General features: G+C 42.0%; 1 protein-coding gene across 1 annotated transcript; it reads right to left on the bottom strand.

Moving 5' to 3' along the window:
* Positions 1-7,388: 7,388 nt before the first annotated feature.
* On the bottom strand, positions 7,389-13,034 carry LOC137641244 (uncharacterized). Its single transcript, XM_068373677.1, has 4 exons — positions 12,929-13,034; positions 12,558-12,728; positions 11,243-11,649; positions 7,389-7,436 (listed from the first exon to the last, which is right to left on the bottom strand). The coding sequence occupies exons 1-4, from the start codon at positions 13,032-13,034 to the stop codon at positions 7,389-7,391; spliced, it is 732 nt and encodes a 243-aa protein (XP_068229778.1).
* Between the last annotated feature and the right edge of the window lie 1,319 nt (positions 13,035-14,353).

Raw genomic sequence — 14,353 nt, 5'->3', positions numbered from 1 at the left:
AATAGGGCGCCCTGATCTAGAGAGGCGAACTGTAGGCGGGTCATCTGGCAGAAGATAAGCAGGTTTTAGACGATCAATGGAGACCCAGTCTTCTTTGCCCCGAATGTTTAGGAGGAATGCTTTCGGACTGCGTCGGATCGCAAGGAAAGGGCCCGTGTAAGGGGGCGTTAGTGGTGGCTTGCTGGTGTCGTTGCGCAGGAAGACGTGCGTTGCAGAGTGCAAGTCCGTTGGTATGTGATGCTTTGCTGGGGGCTTGTAAGTCTGGCAGCACGGAGTAAATTTTCCCACGACGTGACGTATGCGCTGGAGATCGTCGGAGGAGGTTGTAGAAGGAAAAAATTCGGCAGGGACGACCAACGGGTCGCCATATACCATTTCAGCTGCCGAGACGTCGAGGGCGTCTTTAGGAGTGGTCCTTAGTCCCAGGAGGACCCAGGGAAGCTGAGTAAACCAGTTGCAATCCTTGCAGCGGGACATCAAAGCTGCTTTGAGGGTGCGATGAAAAAGTTCAACCATTCCATTGGCAGCGGGGTTGTAGGCCGTTGTCTGATGTAGGGTGATGCCCAGGAGATTCGCTAATGACGTCCACAATTGAGAAGTGAAAGTGGTTCCCCTGTCAGAAGTAATATGCTCAGGGATACCGAATCTTGAAATCCAACCAGAGAGTAAGGCAGATGTACATGAGGCGGACGTTGCAGTTTCCATGGGAATGGCTTCAGGCCAACGAGTGGAGCGGTCGATGACGGTAAACAGGTAACGATGTCCTTGTGATGTGGGTAGGGGGCCTACAACGTCGACGTGAATGTGTGCGAAACAAACGCTGAGGTTGAGGAAAGGTGCCCACTCCTGAATGTGTGTGTCGATGTACTTTGGAAGTTTGGCAAGAAGTACAGGCGCGGACCCAATCCTTAGCATCCTTAGAAATGCCGTGCCAAATGAACTTTGCCTTCAGCAGCTGTGCAGTAGAACGGCACGAGGGATGTGAAAGGCCGTGAATGAAATCAAACACCTATCGGCGCATGGGAGCAGGAATCCAAGGTCGCGGTCTACCAGTACTGACGTCACAGAGGAGGGTAGTGTTGGAGTCTTCAAGAGGAAAGTCTTCCCAACGGAGGGACGTGCAGGATGTCCTACAAGCTTAATACTCTGGATCCTGTCGTTGGGCTTCAGCCAGGGCGTTGTAATCCAATCCCAGTTGAACGGCAGCCAACGTGTTTCTTGACAGGGCATCGGCAACGGGATTCATTTTCCCAGGGACGTATTGGAGGGTGCAATTGTATTCAGCCACGGCAGAGAGATGTCGGCGTTGACAGGCGGACCAGGCGTCAGACTGTCGAGTGAAGGCGTGCACCAGAGGCATGTGGTCTGTGCGAATGACGAAGGGCGTACCTTCTAAGAAATGGCGAAAGTGCCGGACAGCCAAGTGCACCGCCAGCAATTCTCGATCGAAGGTAGAATAACCCGATTCTGCCTTGGACAGTTTTCTGCTGAAAAAGGCCAATGGGCGGGGCGAGCCTTTGACCACCTGCTCGAGTACTGCACCAATAGCGACGTCGCTGGCATCGGTGGAGAGAAGGAGAGGGGCGTGTGGGATAGGAAAAGTGAGAGCCGCAGCAGTTGATAGGGCCTTCTTTGCATTGCAGAAGGCTGCTTCTTGTAGGGGACCCCACTTCAGGTCCTTCGGCTTGCCCTTAAGGGAAACGTAGAGAGGAGCAAGAGTGGCGGCAATGGCTGGAAGAAAACGGTGATAATAGTTGATCATGCCCAAGAATTCCTGCAGAGCTTTGACGGTCGAGGGCACGGGGAAGTTCTGAGCGGCTGCTACCTTCTCAGGGAGGGGATGGACACCTTCAGGAGTGATACGGTGCCCTAAGAACGATACTTCGTTGGCGCCAAAGGTACACTTGTCGTACCGGACTACAAGGCCGTTTTGTTGCAGGCGGTCGAGCATGATGCGCAGGTGACGGAGGTGTTCCTCTTTTGAGGAGGAGAACACAAGTATGTCGTCCACATAACATACACAGAAAGGGAGGTCCCCTAAGATGCCATCCATGAGACGTTGAAACGTTGCCCCACCATTACGAAGGCCAAAACAGGAGTAATTGAAGGTGTATGTACCAAACGGAGTGGTGATGGCAGTCTTGGGGATGTCTTCGGGGTTCATAGGCATCTGATAATACCCCTTCAGGAGGTCGAGCGTAGAGAAAACCTTCGCTTTGTGCAGGTAGGAGGTCACGTCGGCAATGTTTGGGAGGGGGTAGTGATCCGGTTCTGTTTGCATGTTCAGGCGCCTGTAATCCCCGCATGGACGGAGGGAGCCGTCTTTCTTCAGAACGATGTGTAAGGGTGACGACCATGGGCTGGAGGCCTTTTGGCAAAGGCCCATTTTCTCCATTTCGGCGAACGTCTGTTTGGCGGCTGCCAATCGTTCCGGTGCCAGACGTCTGAATTTTGCGAAGACTGGGGGTCCCGTCGTCTTGATATGGTGATAAATACCGTGCTTGGCAGGAACAGTGGGCGTTTGGCGAAGTTCTGGACGGAAAACTTCCGGGTACGACGTGAGGAGGTGGGCGTAGGCATCCGTGGGTGCGCTGATCTGGAGAGCGAGGTTAGAGGGGGTGGGTTGAAGAGGTGTCGACAAGTACGAGTCTGCGTTGACCAATCGTCGGTGGGCGACATCGACCAGAAGGTGGAAATGAGAGAGGAAATCCGCACCGAGGATTGGCATTGTGACGTCAGCAACGAGAAACTCCCAATTGAATTTACCGTTTCCGAACGATAATGTGAGGTTCTCGTAACCGTAGGTGGGTATCGCAGATCCGTTGGCAGCTACTAAGCGGACGTCGGCAGATGTAGACAGACTACGTCGTGTCTTGAAGAGTTTCCTAGGCAAAAGAGAACAACAAGCACCCGTGTCTACCAAAAATCGCACGCCCGTTCCTGCATCCTGTAAAAAGAAAAGATTAGAAACATGGGAGGCCACCGCCACAAGCGATGGCCTACTTACACGTTTTTTGGCCACTGACAATCCTTGGCACATTTCTTCGCGGTTGCCCCGAATCTGAAGTGGTAGTAGCAAAACTGCGGCGGATGGGCGGTAGTAAGTGGCTGTAGAAGTCGTTCGTTGGGGCGCGAGCGATTGGTGGGTGGTGGGCGGCTTTGTCGCCGCTTCGGCACGTCACGGGGTAGGCGTGTATGTCCTACGGCATTCATGTCAGCTTCGGTTGACGTTGAATAGGCATCCTCGTCGTCAGGGGTGGAGGTGTTGATGGAGGTCTTGAAGTGGTTGTCCATAAGGGCGTCGGCTTTGGTCATCAAGTCCTTTATGGGTAAACTATCGACATCGGGTATGGCAGCGCGTACATGTTCGGGTAAACAGCGTATCCAAAGGGCACGAAGTAGGTTCCCCTCACGAGGAGAGCCGTCTGCGGCAGGTTGAAGGCGAGTGATACTGGTCATTTCCCTGAGGGCAAGCGAAGCCCTTTGGTCCCCCAACGGTTGTTGCGAGAGCTGAAAAAGCTTTGCTATACGGGCGGCTGGCGACGGCAAGTACTGCTGCAGAAGGTATGTTTTTAGGGCGTCATACGCTATTGGGGTGTCTCCTTGTTCACAAAGCCAGTCGGATATTTCTGGGAAGGTGTCCTCGGGTATCGCCGCGAGAACATAATCTCCATCATAGTACCAACGATGGAGGGGCGATGGAGGTGGGGGTGGAAGGCAGTGGGAGCGAGTCGACTTCCGGGGTCACCAATGTGACGGCGCCGAGTAAGGTTGTGAACTCAAAGGCAGGTTGGAAACAACTGAGTTATATTATTGTAGAACACTCTCCTTATATACAAAACCTTAAGGCAACAGGACATAACAAGTTCACAAGACAGACAATATTACAGAGGAAAAACCAGACATGAATTTTCATGTTCGTTTTAGTGCGAGGGAAGAGCGAAGATACAAGCATAATATATACAAAAGGAATTATGTACAATTGTGTGAAACATGGTTGGTACAACTTAATCAGATTGTCCCGCCAGTATTAAATTTTCCATCAGAAATTTTGAACCTTACTATTGGCATAGGATCGATCGCGCAGTTTGTGCTCTTGATAATCCTGGTGATGTCATCTTATGTTATGTTGTTAACTCTTATTAATTTTGTCTGTGTCAAGTGTATCATTAATCTGATGTTGAGTATTTACAAATGCCCTGGTTATATTTTCAATTTTGTTTTTAAAGAATACTAGAAAATTATTTGCTAGTTCCTGGTCACTGTATCAATCAGGTAGCTTCTTTTCCCATTATACAAATTAGGAGACGATATAACTTGTTTATGTCTGTTGCTGCTTCTAGGATATCTCTCTTATAGTATTCACTTTTTTTCCTTCTTAGTACGTAGTTATATTGATGCGTAGCAGTTTTTTATTCTACCCATGTACTTTCAGTTTTTAACCTATACCACTTTCTTTCTTTACGTCTTTTTTTCCTCTTTTTCACTACAGCGATATAAATGATACAGAAGTACTAGAAAAGTTCATAGTCACTGGGTTAGCAGCAAATGTTTATTGGTATAAGATGGTGAAAATGGTAATAAACGTAAGAAGTAGCGGGATAATGAAATGAGAATGTGAACACTGGAAAAACGAAAAATTAAGGAGAAAGGTTGGTGAGCAACTACGTATTTAATAAAAAGATGCAAATGGTGATAATCTCTCTGCAATTGTATTTTTGGTGTGTGGGGTATGTTTTCATTGGTCCGAGTATGCCAAGTGATGAGAAATTAATTGTTGTAAAGAATTGTGAATGACAAAGCAGTGCAATGAATTAATACAAATTTGAGGATATCATAGGGCAAATAAAGAGTAGGAAAAGTGAAACATACTATTGTTTGTGTTTCCGCATTTGTATATAAGATGTATTAGCTTTTTCTCATTTAATTTTAAAACTTCTGATGGTTATGATAAATTAATTCAAATGATAAACTAGAGCAGCAATTCAAAATTAGCTTTTAAAATATATTCTATTATTTTTATCGTTACCAGTTATTTTTGCAATATGAAGTGTTTAAATGGCCGGTAATGCCTTTTGAGTTTTAAGTAATACAAAATCTAAAGGGAAAATATTATTATAGAGAGGATATTTGACCTATCTTGATTTTTTTGATTTGAAGGGAGGCCCCTATTCCTACCTTAACTCAAATTTGCCTTTAAAGTACGACACGGAAAAACAAGAAAAATCCAGTTTTTACAAATTCCAATTTGTGTGCGCTAGTAGATTACTACTATCAAATCATATTAAAAAATGAATTTGTTACTAATTTTCATTAGTAAAATATCTAACAGCCTGAAGTAGAAAGAAAATAATAAAATTCTTTTGAAATGAATAAACTCATAATTTGATTTTTAGTTATTACAAATTAACTGAAGGTTAATTACATAAATTAATATTAATTAGCAGGGGAGAATTTTTATGAAACTACTTGAAACAATATAACTAGAATAAAGACAAGCCAAGAAAAATGAACTCGAATTATGACCGAATGAAAACCTATTGCAACAAATTTCCCAAGATAAGGGAATGAAATGAAATGTTAATCTAGCTACTGTAAACAATTTTTTTTTTGGGGGGGGGGTTTGCATTCTATTTAATTTCGAAATGCTTTTGGTATATACTTGACAGTATGCGATCTATTTATCCTTCATATCTCAAAAGATTCTTTAAACCTTAAACAAACTTTACAAAAATTTCTCCGAAATTGCGGTAAACTTAATTAAACGACTCAATGTTAGCAACTTCATTCGCCTTTAAAAAGAAAAAAAGGACACCAAACCTTGAAAACAAAATAAACAAATTTCATGTTCATTTAGATAAGATAATCATCTTCTCTTGGTCTGTGTATTTTCCTCTGAATAGTTGACTTGCTTGCTTTACCAAATTAAACTCCCAGCAATGTTGTGCCACTGATATTTTTCGTAGTTCTTTTCGGTAACATTTTTCTTTGGAGGTATGTCTCGTTCTGGGTTTATGAAAAGGAAACTCTCTCTCTCTCTCTCTCTCTCTCTCTCTCTCTCTCTCTCTCTCTCTCTCTCTCTCTCTCTCTCTCTCTCTCTCTCTCTTTCTTTGCAGTATGCCTTTAATAGCCTGACTAATAATTTAAGAGACCAATAATAAATTCTCCAAAGTCATGTTATTGATATTCATGTTTATATTTTCTTGCAATAAAATTCCAATTATTTTCTTAATTAACAAAATTAATAGAATCAAAATATAACAAGCCTAACATATTCTATTAAAAATACTATTTTTCGTCGGATTCAACTTCATTAATACTTACAGTATTGCTCCGCAGAATGTGAAGAAATATCATATATTAAATTTTATGGAAATGAAAGCCTTGCCTGATAGAGCAATATCTTATGAAGATAAAATAAAATATACCAGCAATAATGTGATATTTTTTCAGTAATAGTTAGTCTGAATACCGTTATCCTCGCTTATACAGTCTATGGAAATATTTCTATTAGAATAACAAAATGTCATCACAATTCCTGTTTTTTTCTGAATTTTTCTCTCGAGATCACCGTAATTTTAAATCTCAAGAACACATACTTTTAAGATTTCTGAAATAGTAAATATTAGGGAATTAACTATGTATGTTTTCATTGGTCCGAGGATGCCAAGTGATGAGAAATTAATTGTTGTAAAGAATTGTGTAGGTATTTTCGATATAAACACTGTACTCTGAAGATTCTATGAGAAATCAAAAAGAAAACAAGCATATATTAATATGCTTTCTCACTTTCATATAAAAATACACGCTTGCACACGTCCAAATAAAGTATATGTAAAATCCACACACCGACTATCCGCCGTGCAGGTCGGACAGTCAAGGCCGGTCTGCATCAAGGTCAAGCAAGTTCGGGAATAATTGGCTCTGATACTTGGCCATCGCAGGGAGGTGACGATCTTATGGAATTGTGCTGAGTCTCTGCTACCATAGTCCATCTCGCGCGTGTGCCGCCTTCATCTTGATTGAAGAATGTTATCAGACTTCCTTTCGATATTTAAGGTCGGCATTTAGATAGCTATGTTTATTGATTCGCCTTAAATAAGTCAGCAATAGTTACTTTCTATGTGGACGATCTAGGTTCCGTTGATTAGTTCTTTCACTGAATGTTTTCTGCTACCAGTATGTCTTTAGAGCGTCGTCGTAGTGTTTCAGATGTAGTCTTATGTGTGAGATTTAGAGATAATCTTTTGGCATACATATGTGTAGACTATAGCCGGGTAAGGTTTTCTGAGAGTGGTACTGTTCTTTATCTGGGAGCAACTCAAGTTGGGCTTGCTGTAGTATTGAAGCAGTGCTTTCTGGTAAGGGGCCCTGGATAACACTTACTCTTAGTTGGATTCATTGCAGGAGGTATCATTCACCCTCATCGGTAGATGCTGTCAAAAAGTAAGCACTTAATATAGACTTATATATGATTTAGGGACTTCACCTTTCACGTTCAGGGTTTTTCCTACCTCAGATCAAGACCTCGGAAAAGCAAACGACAATGCCCTTATGTGGGTTCGACATTGGCGCAATGGGATATGATAACTTAAAGCTTGCGGCTTGTCATTCATTCCCTCTTCCTCTTGAGTGTAAATATCCTCCCCATGTTCTTGTTTCTGTACCATGTGCAGCTCCAAAAGAACACTAGACTCCCATTTATGGTCTTTGTATGCCCGTCAATACCCGCAAATTTTCTTAGCGCGTTAATCCATCATCTTTTCTTTCTGAAAAGTAAATGGTCACCTTCTCTAAAAAGAAAAGTATTTAAACAGATGATCCTACCAGTATTAGGTTATGCATCATAAACTTGGAGCCTTACTAAACCTTAGAATATAATCTAGTTACAACTCAAAGAGCTATGGGAAGAGCAATGATTGGAATATAGTAACACTAAGAGACAGAAAAAGATCAACATGGATACAAGATCAAACTAAAGTGGAAGATATTCTAACAACATGTAAGCAAAATATATGGACATGAGAGTGACCGATAATAGATAGGCATTAAGAACAACAGAATGAGTCTCTAGAGATTGTAAAAAAGCATGGAAAGGAAGAGGAGGTGATGGATTAACGAGGTAAGAAGATGTGTGCGTATAGACTGCCGTAGAAAGATCTTAAACTGACACTTGTTGAAGGACATGTCTGGGACAAACAGCCCTGGCACTTTGTTGCTCTACTGCAGAGTATGGTGCACCAGTGTGGGCAAGATCATGCGATAAGCATAAGATAAACCCCTAGGTAATTAAACGATTTCGAATTATTACCGAGACCATAAAAACAACACTACCATCTTTATACAAAGTTGCCGGCACCTGAAGAGTGTCGCTAGCAAAATCTGAAAAGAATAAACATATTAATGACCCCAGGCATCCACTCCACATCAGGAAGTAAGGTGAAGACTGAAATCCCGCAAAATCTTCGCAACAGTGGATGGACTAGAACCAAGCTTGACATCTGCTCATAGGATATAGAAGTGGTGGGGAAGCAACCGGTGGCCATCCAATGAGGCACTACCCAGCCCAAACAAATCCCTGCCCAGTGAAACAACTGATGCCAGGAAAGATTGGGTAACCCTTAACAGACCCACTTTGAAAGAGGGCAATACTGGAGATATCTGCCACAAATGGGGATTAGCCACCGACCATGACTTGCCCATGTGAGGCAACACATATAATGGAACACATCCCACGAGGGTGGCTACTGGGCCCTCAGTGCTCAGATCAACACCTCGGAAAAGCAAACGACAATGCCCTTATGTGGGTTCAACATTGGCGCAATGGGATATGATAACTTGAAGTTTGTGGCTAGTCATTCATTCCCTCTTCCTCCTGAGTGTAGATATCTTCCCCATGTTCTTGTTGCTGTACCATGTGCAGCTCCAATACCATTCTTTTTGTTTCACAAAGCGGTTTCAGTAATTGTATCACTCGCTAACTGTTTCTCACCAATCCATATGAATAGGAATCTTTCAACGTTAAAAACACGTTGCTCTTGATTTTATATGGATATAGGGCTATATATATATATATATATATATATATATATATATATATATATATATATATATATATATATATATATATATATATAAATATATATATATATATATATATATATATATATATATATATATATATATATATATATATATGTCATGTAATATTCGCTCAACGCTTGAATGTTAGATCTAATCATAGATTCTTTGCTTTCGCAAAACTTTCTCCTCCATTCTATCCCATCATTGTTTTCAACGTCATAATTTTCCTCTTGCTTTGTATGCCCAAATTTTCAGAGTTTTTTTGTCTTCAATTCGCTATGAAACATTTTTTCCAAGAAACTTTCATCAGTGCCGGCTTTTAAGGTTTCTTTTCCTACCTTCGCATTTCCTCATAACCAGTTCCTCTTTAACCTAATTCTCGACCCGTCCAAGGAAAAATGCTAACGAGACAAGCCTAACTGAAGAAGATTCTTTCTCCAAACTTTGAGAAATCTCAAAGATACAATTTTTCAATGGAAGTTTCTATCAAAAGCTTTTTGTTTCCAAAAGCCTTTTTTTAACGTTACATACTTATTTATACTACTTATATCACATTTATATGTAGTATTTCAATTTCTATTTTTTAAAGAATTTGTATATTTTCTCAACGAAACCAAACACCAGTTTCTTAATAGTAATTCTCTTTATATATGAAGATTATTATTCACGAATTTACCATCTTTTTTTTAATATTTGTTATTTCAGTCTGTTTTTTAGCAATAAACACGGTTAAAATGTTCATTAAATCATGATGCTTCTGTAGTATAGAATTTTTCACTTTTTACAGCTATAAAGCTACCTTACTTTGAGTCTAATTATACACTTCATTATTTATTGTTGTCAACATGTTCGTGTTAATACCAATCAATCCAATTTAAACCTAAAAATCTCAAAAGATTTTATGGTTGGAAAGAATTAAATGCTTCATCTGTGCCCGATCAACCAGCAGGTAATTAGTTCTTCAGAAACCTGTGATGTGCCAAGAGTTGTGTAATGTGAAACTATTATTCTGTAAAGGAAAGGGTTGCAGGACTTAATATATAAGCAGCTGGTAGATCAGTGTTTGGTATAATGTTTGTAAAGGAAAATTTGAATACACTAGAACTGAAGCAGAGAAATTAAAATTCAATCTTTTATATTGACATGAAGGAAAAGCTCAGCGTATGCTAGGAGTATCTTGATCACTTTTGATCGAGATCATACAACAAATGATACAATGAAAAATATAACTTAAGAAATAGATAACACCTTTAGTGAAAAGAAAACTTTCATTTTGGAAGATTCGAATGCAATGCTTTTTCAAATGAAATTTGCAATGCTACCTTTCCCAGTAAAGGTTTCAGCTTGATAGCCTTTTCAAGGGATGTTTTCCGCTGTACCATTTCAAGAAGGTTTTCAACCTAGCCTCTCGTACAATGGATGCTTTCAACGCTGAGATCATGTGTGAATAAAGATAGAAAAGAATTCATTGTAAGTCAGAATAATTTGAAGACTGAAGAGTAAAAAGAGTCCTCAGAATAAAGAATTACAGTATACGGTTGGCAGAGGTCACATTAGTTTTTGTATAAGGCGTGTGGTTATATGTATTGTATGGCAAATAAAATTATCACCCTAATGGACAAAAGGCTCCAATCTTTAAAAAAAAAAAAACAAGCCTAGTAGCAGTAGTGGTAACTAAAAGAAGAGATTTTTTTTCCAAACGATCCGTAGTAATGTTAAACGGTAGACGTAACCAAGTGTGAACCCCCATAAGCAGCTACTCTACTATTTTTCTACTCTAAGAGATTACCACCATATTACTTTTTCATAATATTAAACGAGCACATGGCTTGGAATAAGGCTTAGTGGTTAGTAATAAGCAAAACAAAAAAAATATTGTATATACAATACTGTGTGGAGGTACCAGTAAGAGGATAGCTGAGAAGGGAGGTGAACGCATCTAAACTTTTTTAAACAATCCTCGTTTATAGACAGTGATGCAAGAGCAAGAAAGTCACAAAAATTCAAACATGAAAAAGCATGAACTAGCATAATAACGCAGGTTGGTGTATAGTAGTGCAGGGAAGAGCGAGTGATAAGGTAAAAAATCAAAACTGTTAGTGTACGAGCCTGTATGAAATATGCACAGTACATGGCTCCCCTCCTGAAAATTACATACATTGGAAATAGCGCACCCTGCTCTAGAGAGGCGTACTGTACGCGGGTCATCTAGCGAGAGATATGCCGGTTTTAGGCGGTTAATGGAAGCCCAGTCTTCTTTGCCATGGATGTTGATGCAGAAAGCCTTCTTCGTACGACGTATCATGAGGAAAGGGCCCGTGTAAGGGGGCATTAGCAGTGGCTTGCTAGTGTCGTTGTGCAGGAAAACGTACATTTCCGAAGGCAGATCTGTCTGGAAGTATTGCTTAGCTGGGGGCTTGTAAGTTTGGCGGAACAAAGTAAATTTTTCCCCAATGTGACTTAGGTACTGGAAAATGTTGGAGGAGGTTTGAGACGGAAAAAATTTGGCAGGGAAGACCAATGGATCGCCATATACTATTTCAGCTCCCGACACATCCAGGGCATCTGTAGGAGTGGTTCTTAGTCACAGAAGGACACAGGGAAGCTGGCTAAACCAGTTTCCTTTGTGCAAGTGAGCCATTAGGAGGTAACTGAGAGACTAGTCAAATGCAACTAACTTTATTTGGACAAAGCTTGCATATACAACCTGCTCCAGTCAAGAACGGCACTAAAATTCAAACACAATGATGCAGGAAAATACAGGCATGAACAGGTTGTCAGTGCAAGGGGAGAGCGATAACAACAATTTAGAAAATCTGAAATTCCATTACAGTGTACGAACGTGTGATTCACGTGTGGTACAGGGCTTTCAATGGAGACCCAGTCTTCTTTGCCATGCATGTTGAGGAGGAATGTTTTTGGCTTACATTGGATCACGAAAAAAGGGGCCTTGTAAGGGGGCGTTAACAGTAGCTTGCTAGTGTCATTGCACAGGAAAACTTGAATTGATGAGTGCAGATTGGTTGGTATGTGATGCTTAGCTGGGGGCTTGTAAGTCTGGCGGCATGGAATAAATTTTCCAACAATGTGACGTAGGCGCTAGAGTGTCGCAGGTGTTTGCAGGCAGAAAACAATTGCCAGGGACGACCAGCGGTTCGCTATATACCATTTCAGCTGCTGAGATATCCAGGGCATCTTTAGGAGTGGTCCTTAGTCCCAGGAGGACCCAGGGAAGATGGGTAAACCACTTGGAGTCCTTACAGCAGGACATCAAAGCTGCTTTCAGGGCAGATGAAAACTTTCAACCATTCCGTTGGCAGCAGGGTTTTAGGAGGTTGTCTGATGTACGGGGATTCCTAGGTGGTTTGCTAATGATGTCCAAAATTGAGAGGTGAAAGTGGTACCCTTGTTAGAATTGATATTCTTAGGAATCCAAAATCTCTCTATTCATCCTAAGAGTAAGACAGTTGTACATGAGGCGGACGTTGCAGTTTCCATGGGAATGGCTTCAGGCCAACGAGTGAAGTGGTCGATGACGGTAAACAGGTAATGATATCCTTGTGATGTGGGTAGGGGACCTACAGCATTGACAGGAATGTGGGCAAACCAATGGTAAGGTTGAGGAAAGGTGCCAATTCTTGAATCTGTGTGTCGATGTACTTTTGAGATTTGGTATGAAGTATGGACGCTGACCCAATCCTTAGCATCCATACTAATGTCAAGCCAAATTAACTTTGTCTTCATTATCTGTGTAGTAGAACAGCGCGAGTGATGTGAAAGGCCATGCATGAAATTAAACACTTGTGCATGGGAAAAGGTATCCACGTTTTAGGTCTACAAGTACTGATGTCACAGAGGAGGGAGGGGTTGGAATTGTCGAGAGGGACCTCTGCAGGATGTCCTACATGCTTAGTTATCTGAATCTTTTCGTTGGGCTTCTGCCAAGGCATCGTAATCCAATCCCAAGTGAATGGTGGATAATGTGTTACTTGACAGGGCATTGGTAATGGGATTCATTTTCCCAGGGATGTGTTGAAGGGTGCAATTGTATTCAGCCATGGCAGAGAGGTGTTGGCATTTACGGGTGGACCAGGTGTCCTACTAACAAGTGATGGCGTGCACCAGAGGCATGTTGTCCATGCAAATGATGAAACATGTACCTTCCAGGAAATGGCTAAAGTGGTGGACACCCAAGTGCACGGTCAGCAATTTGCGATTGAAGGTAGAGTAACCGTATTCCATTTTGGATAGTTTTCTACTGAAGAAGTCCAATGGGCGGGGCGAGGCGTTGACCACCCGCTCAACGACTGCCCCAATAGTGACATCGCTGACATTAGCTGAGTGAAGGAGAGTGGCTTTTGGGACAGGAAAAGTTACAGTAGCAGTAGTTGATAGAGCATTCTTTGCGTTGCAGAAGGCCGTTTCTTGAAGGGGACCCCACTTCAGGTCCTTTGGCATGCCCTTGAGGTAGGCATAAAAGGGGACAAGAGTGGTGGCGATAGCTGGCAGGAACGGTAATAATAGTTGATCATGCCCAAGAATTCTTGCAGTGCTCAATACGGTCGAGGGCTTGGAAGTTCTGAACGGCTGCTTCCATCTCAAGGAGTGGGTGGACTCCTTCAGAAGTTACGCTGGGCCCTAAGAAAGATAACTTGTTGGCGCCAAAGGTACACTTGTCATACCGGACTACAAGGCCATTTTGTTGTAGGTGGACTAGCACAATGCATAGATGACAGATTTGTTCCTGTTTGTAGGCCTCTTTGAAGGAAAAGAATATGAATATGTCGTCCACGTAACACACACAAGCTGGTGGGTCCCCTAAGATGCCGTCCATGAGACGAAAAGTGGCCCTAGCATTATGAAGGCCAAAACAGGAGTAATTGAAGGTATATGTACCGAAGGGGGTGGTAATGGTGGTCTCAGGTATGTCTTTTGGGTTCATGGGCACCTGATAATACCACTTCAGGAGGTTGAGTGTGGAGAAAACCTTTGCTTTGTGCAATTAGGTTATGTCGGCGATGTTTGGGAGGGGTTAGTGATCCGATACTGTCTGAATGTTCAGGCGCCTGTAATCGCCACAAGGGTGTAGGAGGCCATCTTTCTTCCAGACGATGTGTAAGGGTGACAACCATGGACTTGAGGCCTTTTGGCAAAGACTGATTTGTTCCCTTTCTGTAAACATGAGTCTAGCGATTGCCAAATGGTACGGTGCCAGATGTCTGAATCTGGTGAACACTGGGGCCCCCGTTGTCTTAATATGGTGATAAAT

This window comes from Palaemon carinicauda, chromosome 5 (genome assembly GCF_036898095.1).
Source record: "Palaemon carinicauda isolate YSFRI2023 chromosome 5, ASM3689809v2, whole genome shotgun sequence".
NCBI classification, from domain to species: domain Eukaryota; kingdom Metazoa; phylum Arthropoda; class Malacostraca; order Decapoda; family Palaemonidae; genus Palaemon; species Palaemon carinicauda.
Note: the sequence above shows the minus strand (reverse complement) of the source record. Positions and strands in the feature narration are given on the sequence as shown.

Excerpts from the sequence above, each read along its gene's own strand:
- LOC137641244 (XM_068373677.1), bottom strand. The coding sequence starts at position 13,034 with ATGCCTTGGCAGAAGCCCAACGAAAAGATTCAGATAACTAAGCATGTA. Across the intron at positions 12,729-12,928 it reads CTCCCTCCTCTGTGACATCA|ATTCAAGAATTGGCACCTTT; the intron begins GTACTTGTAGAC and ends ATCGACACACAG. Across the intron at positions 11,650-12,557 it reads AACTGCAACGTCCGCCTCAT|ATGCCCTGGATGTGTCGGGA; the intron begins GTACAACTGTCT and ends CCACTCCTACAG.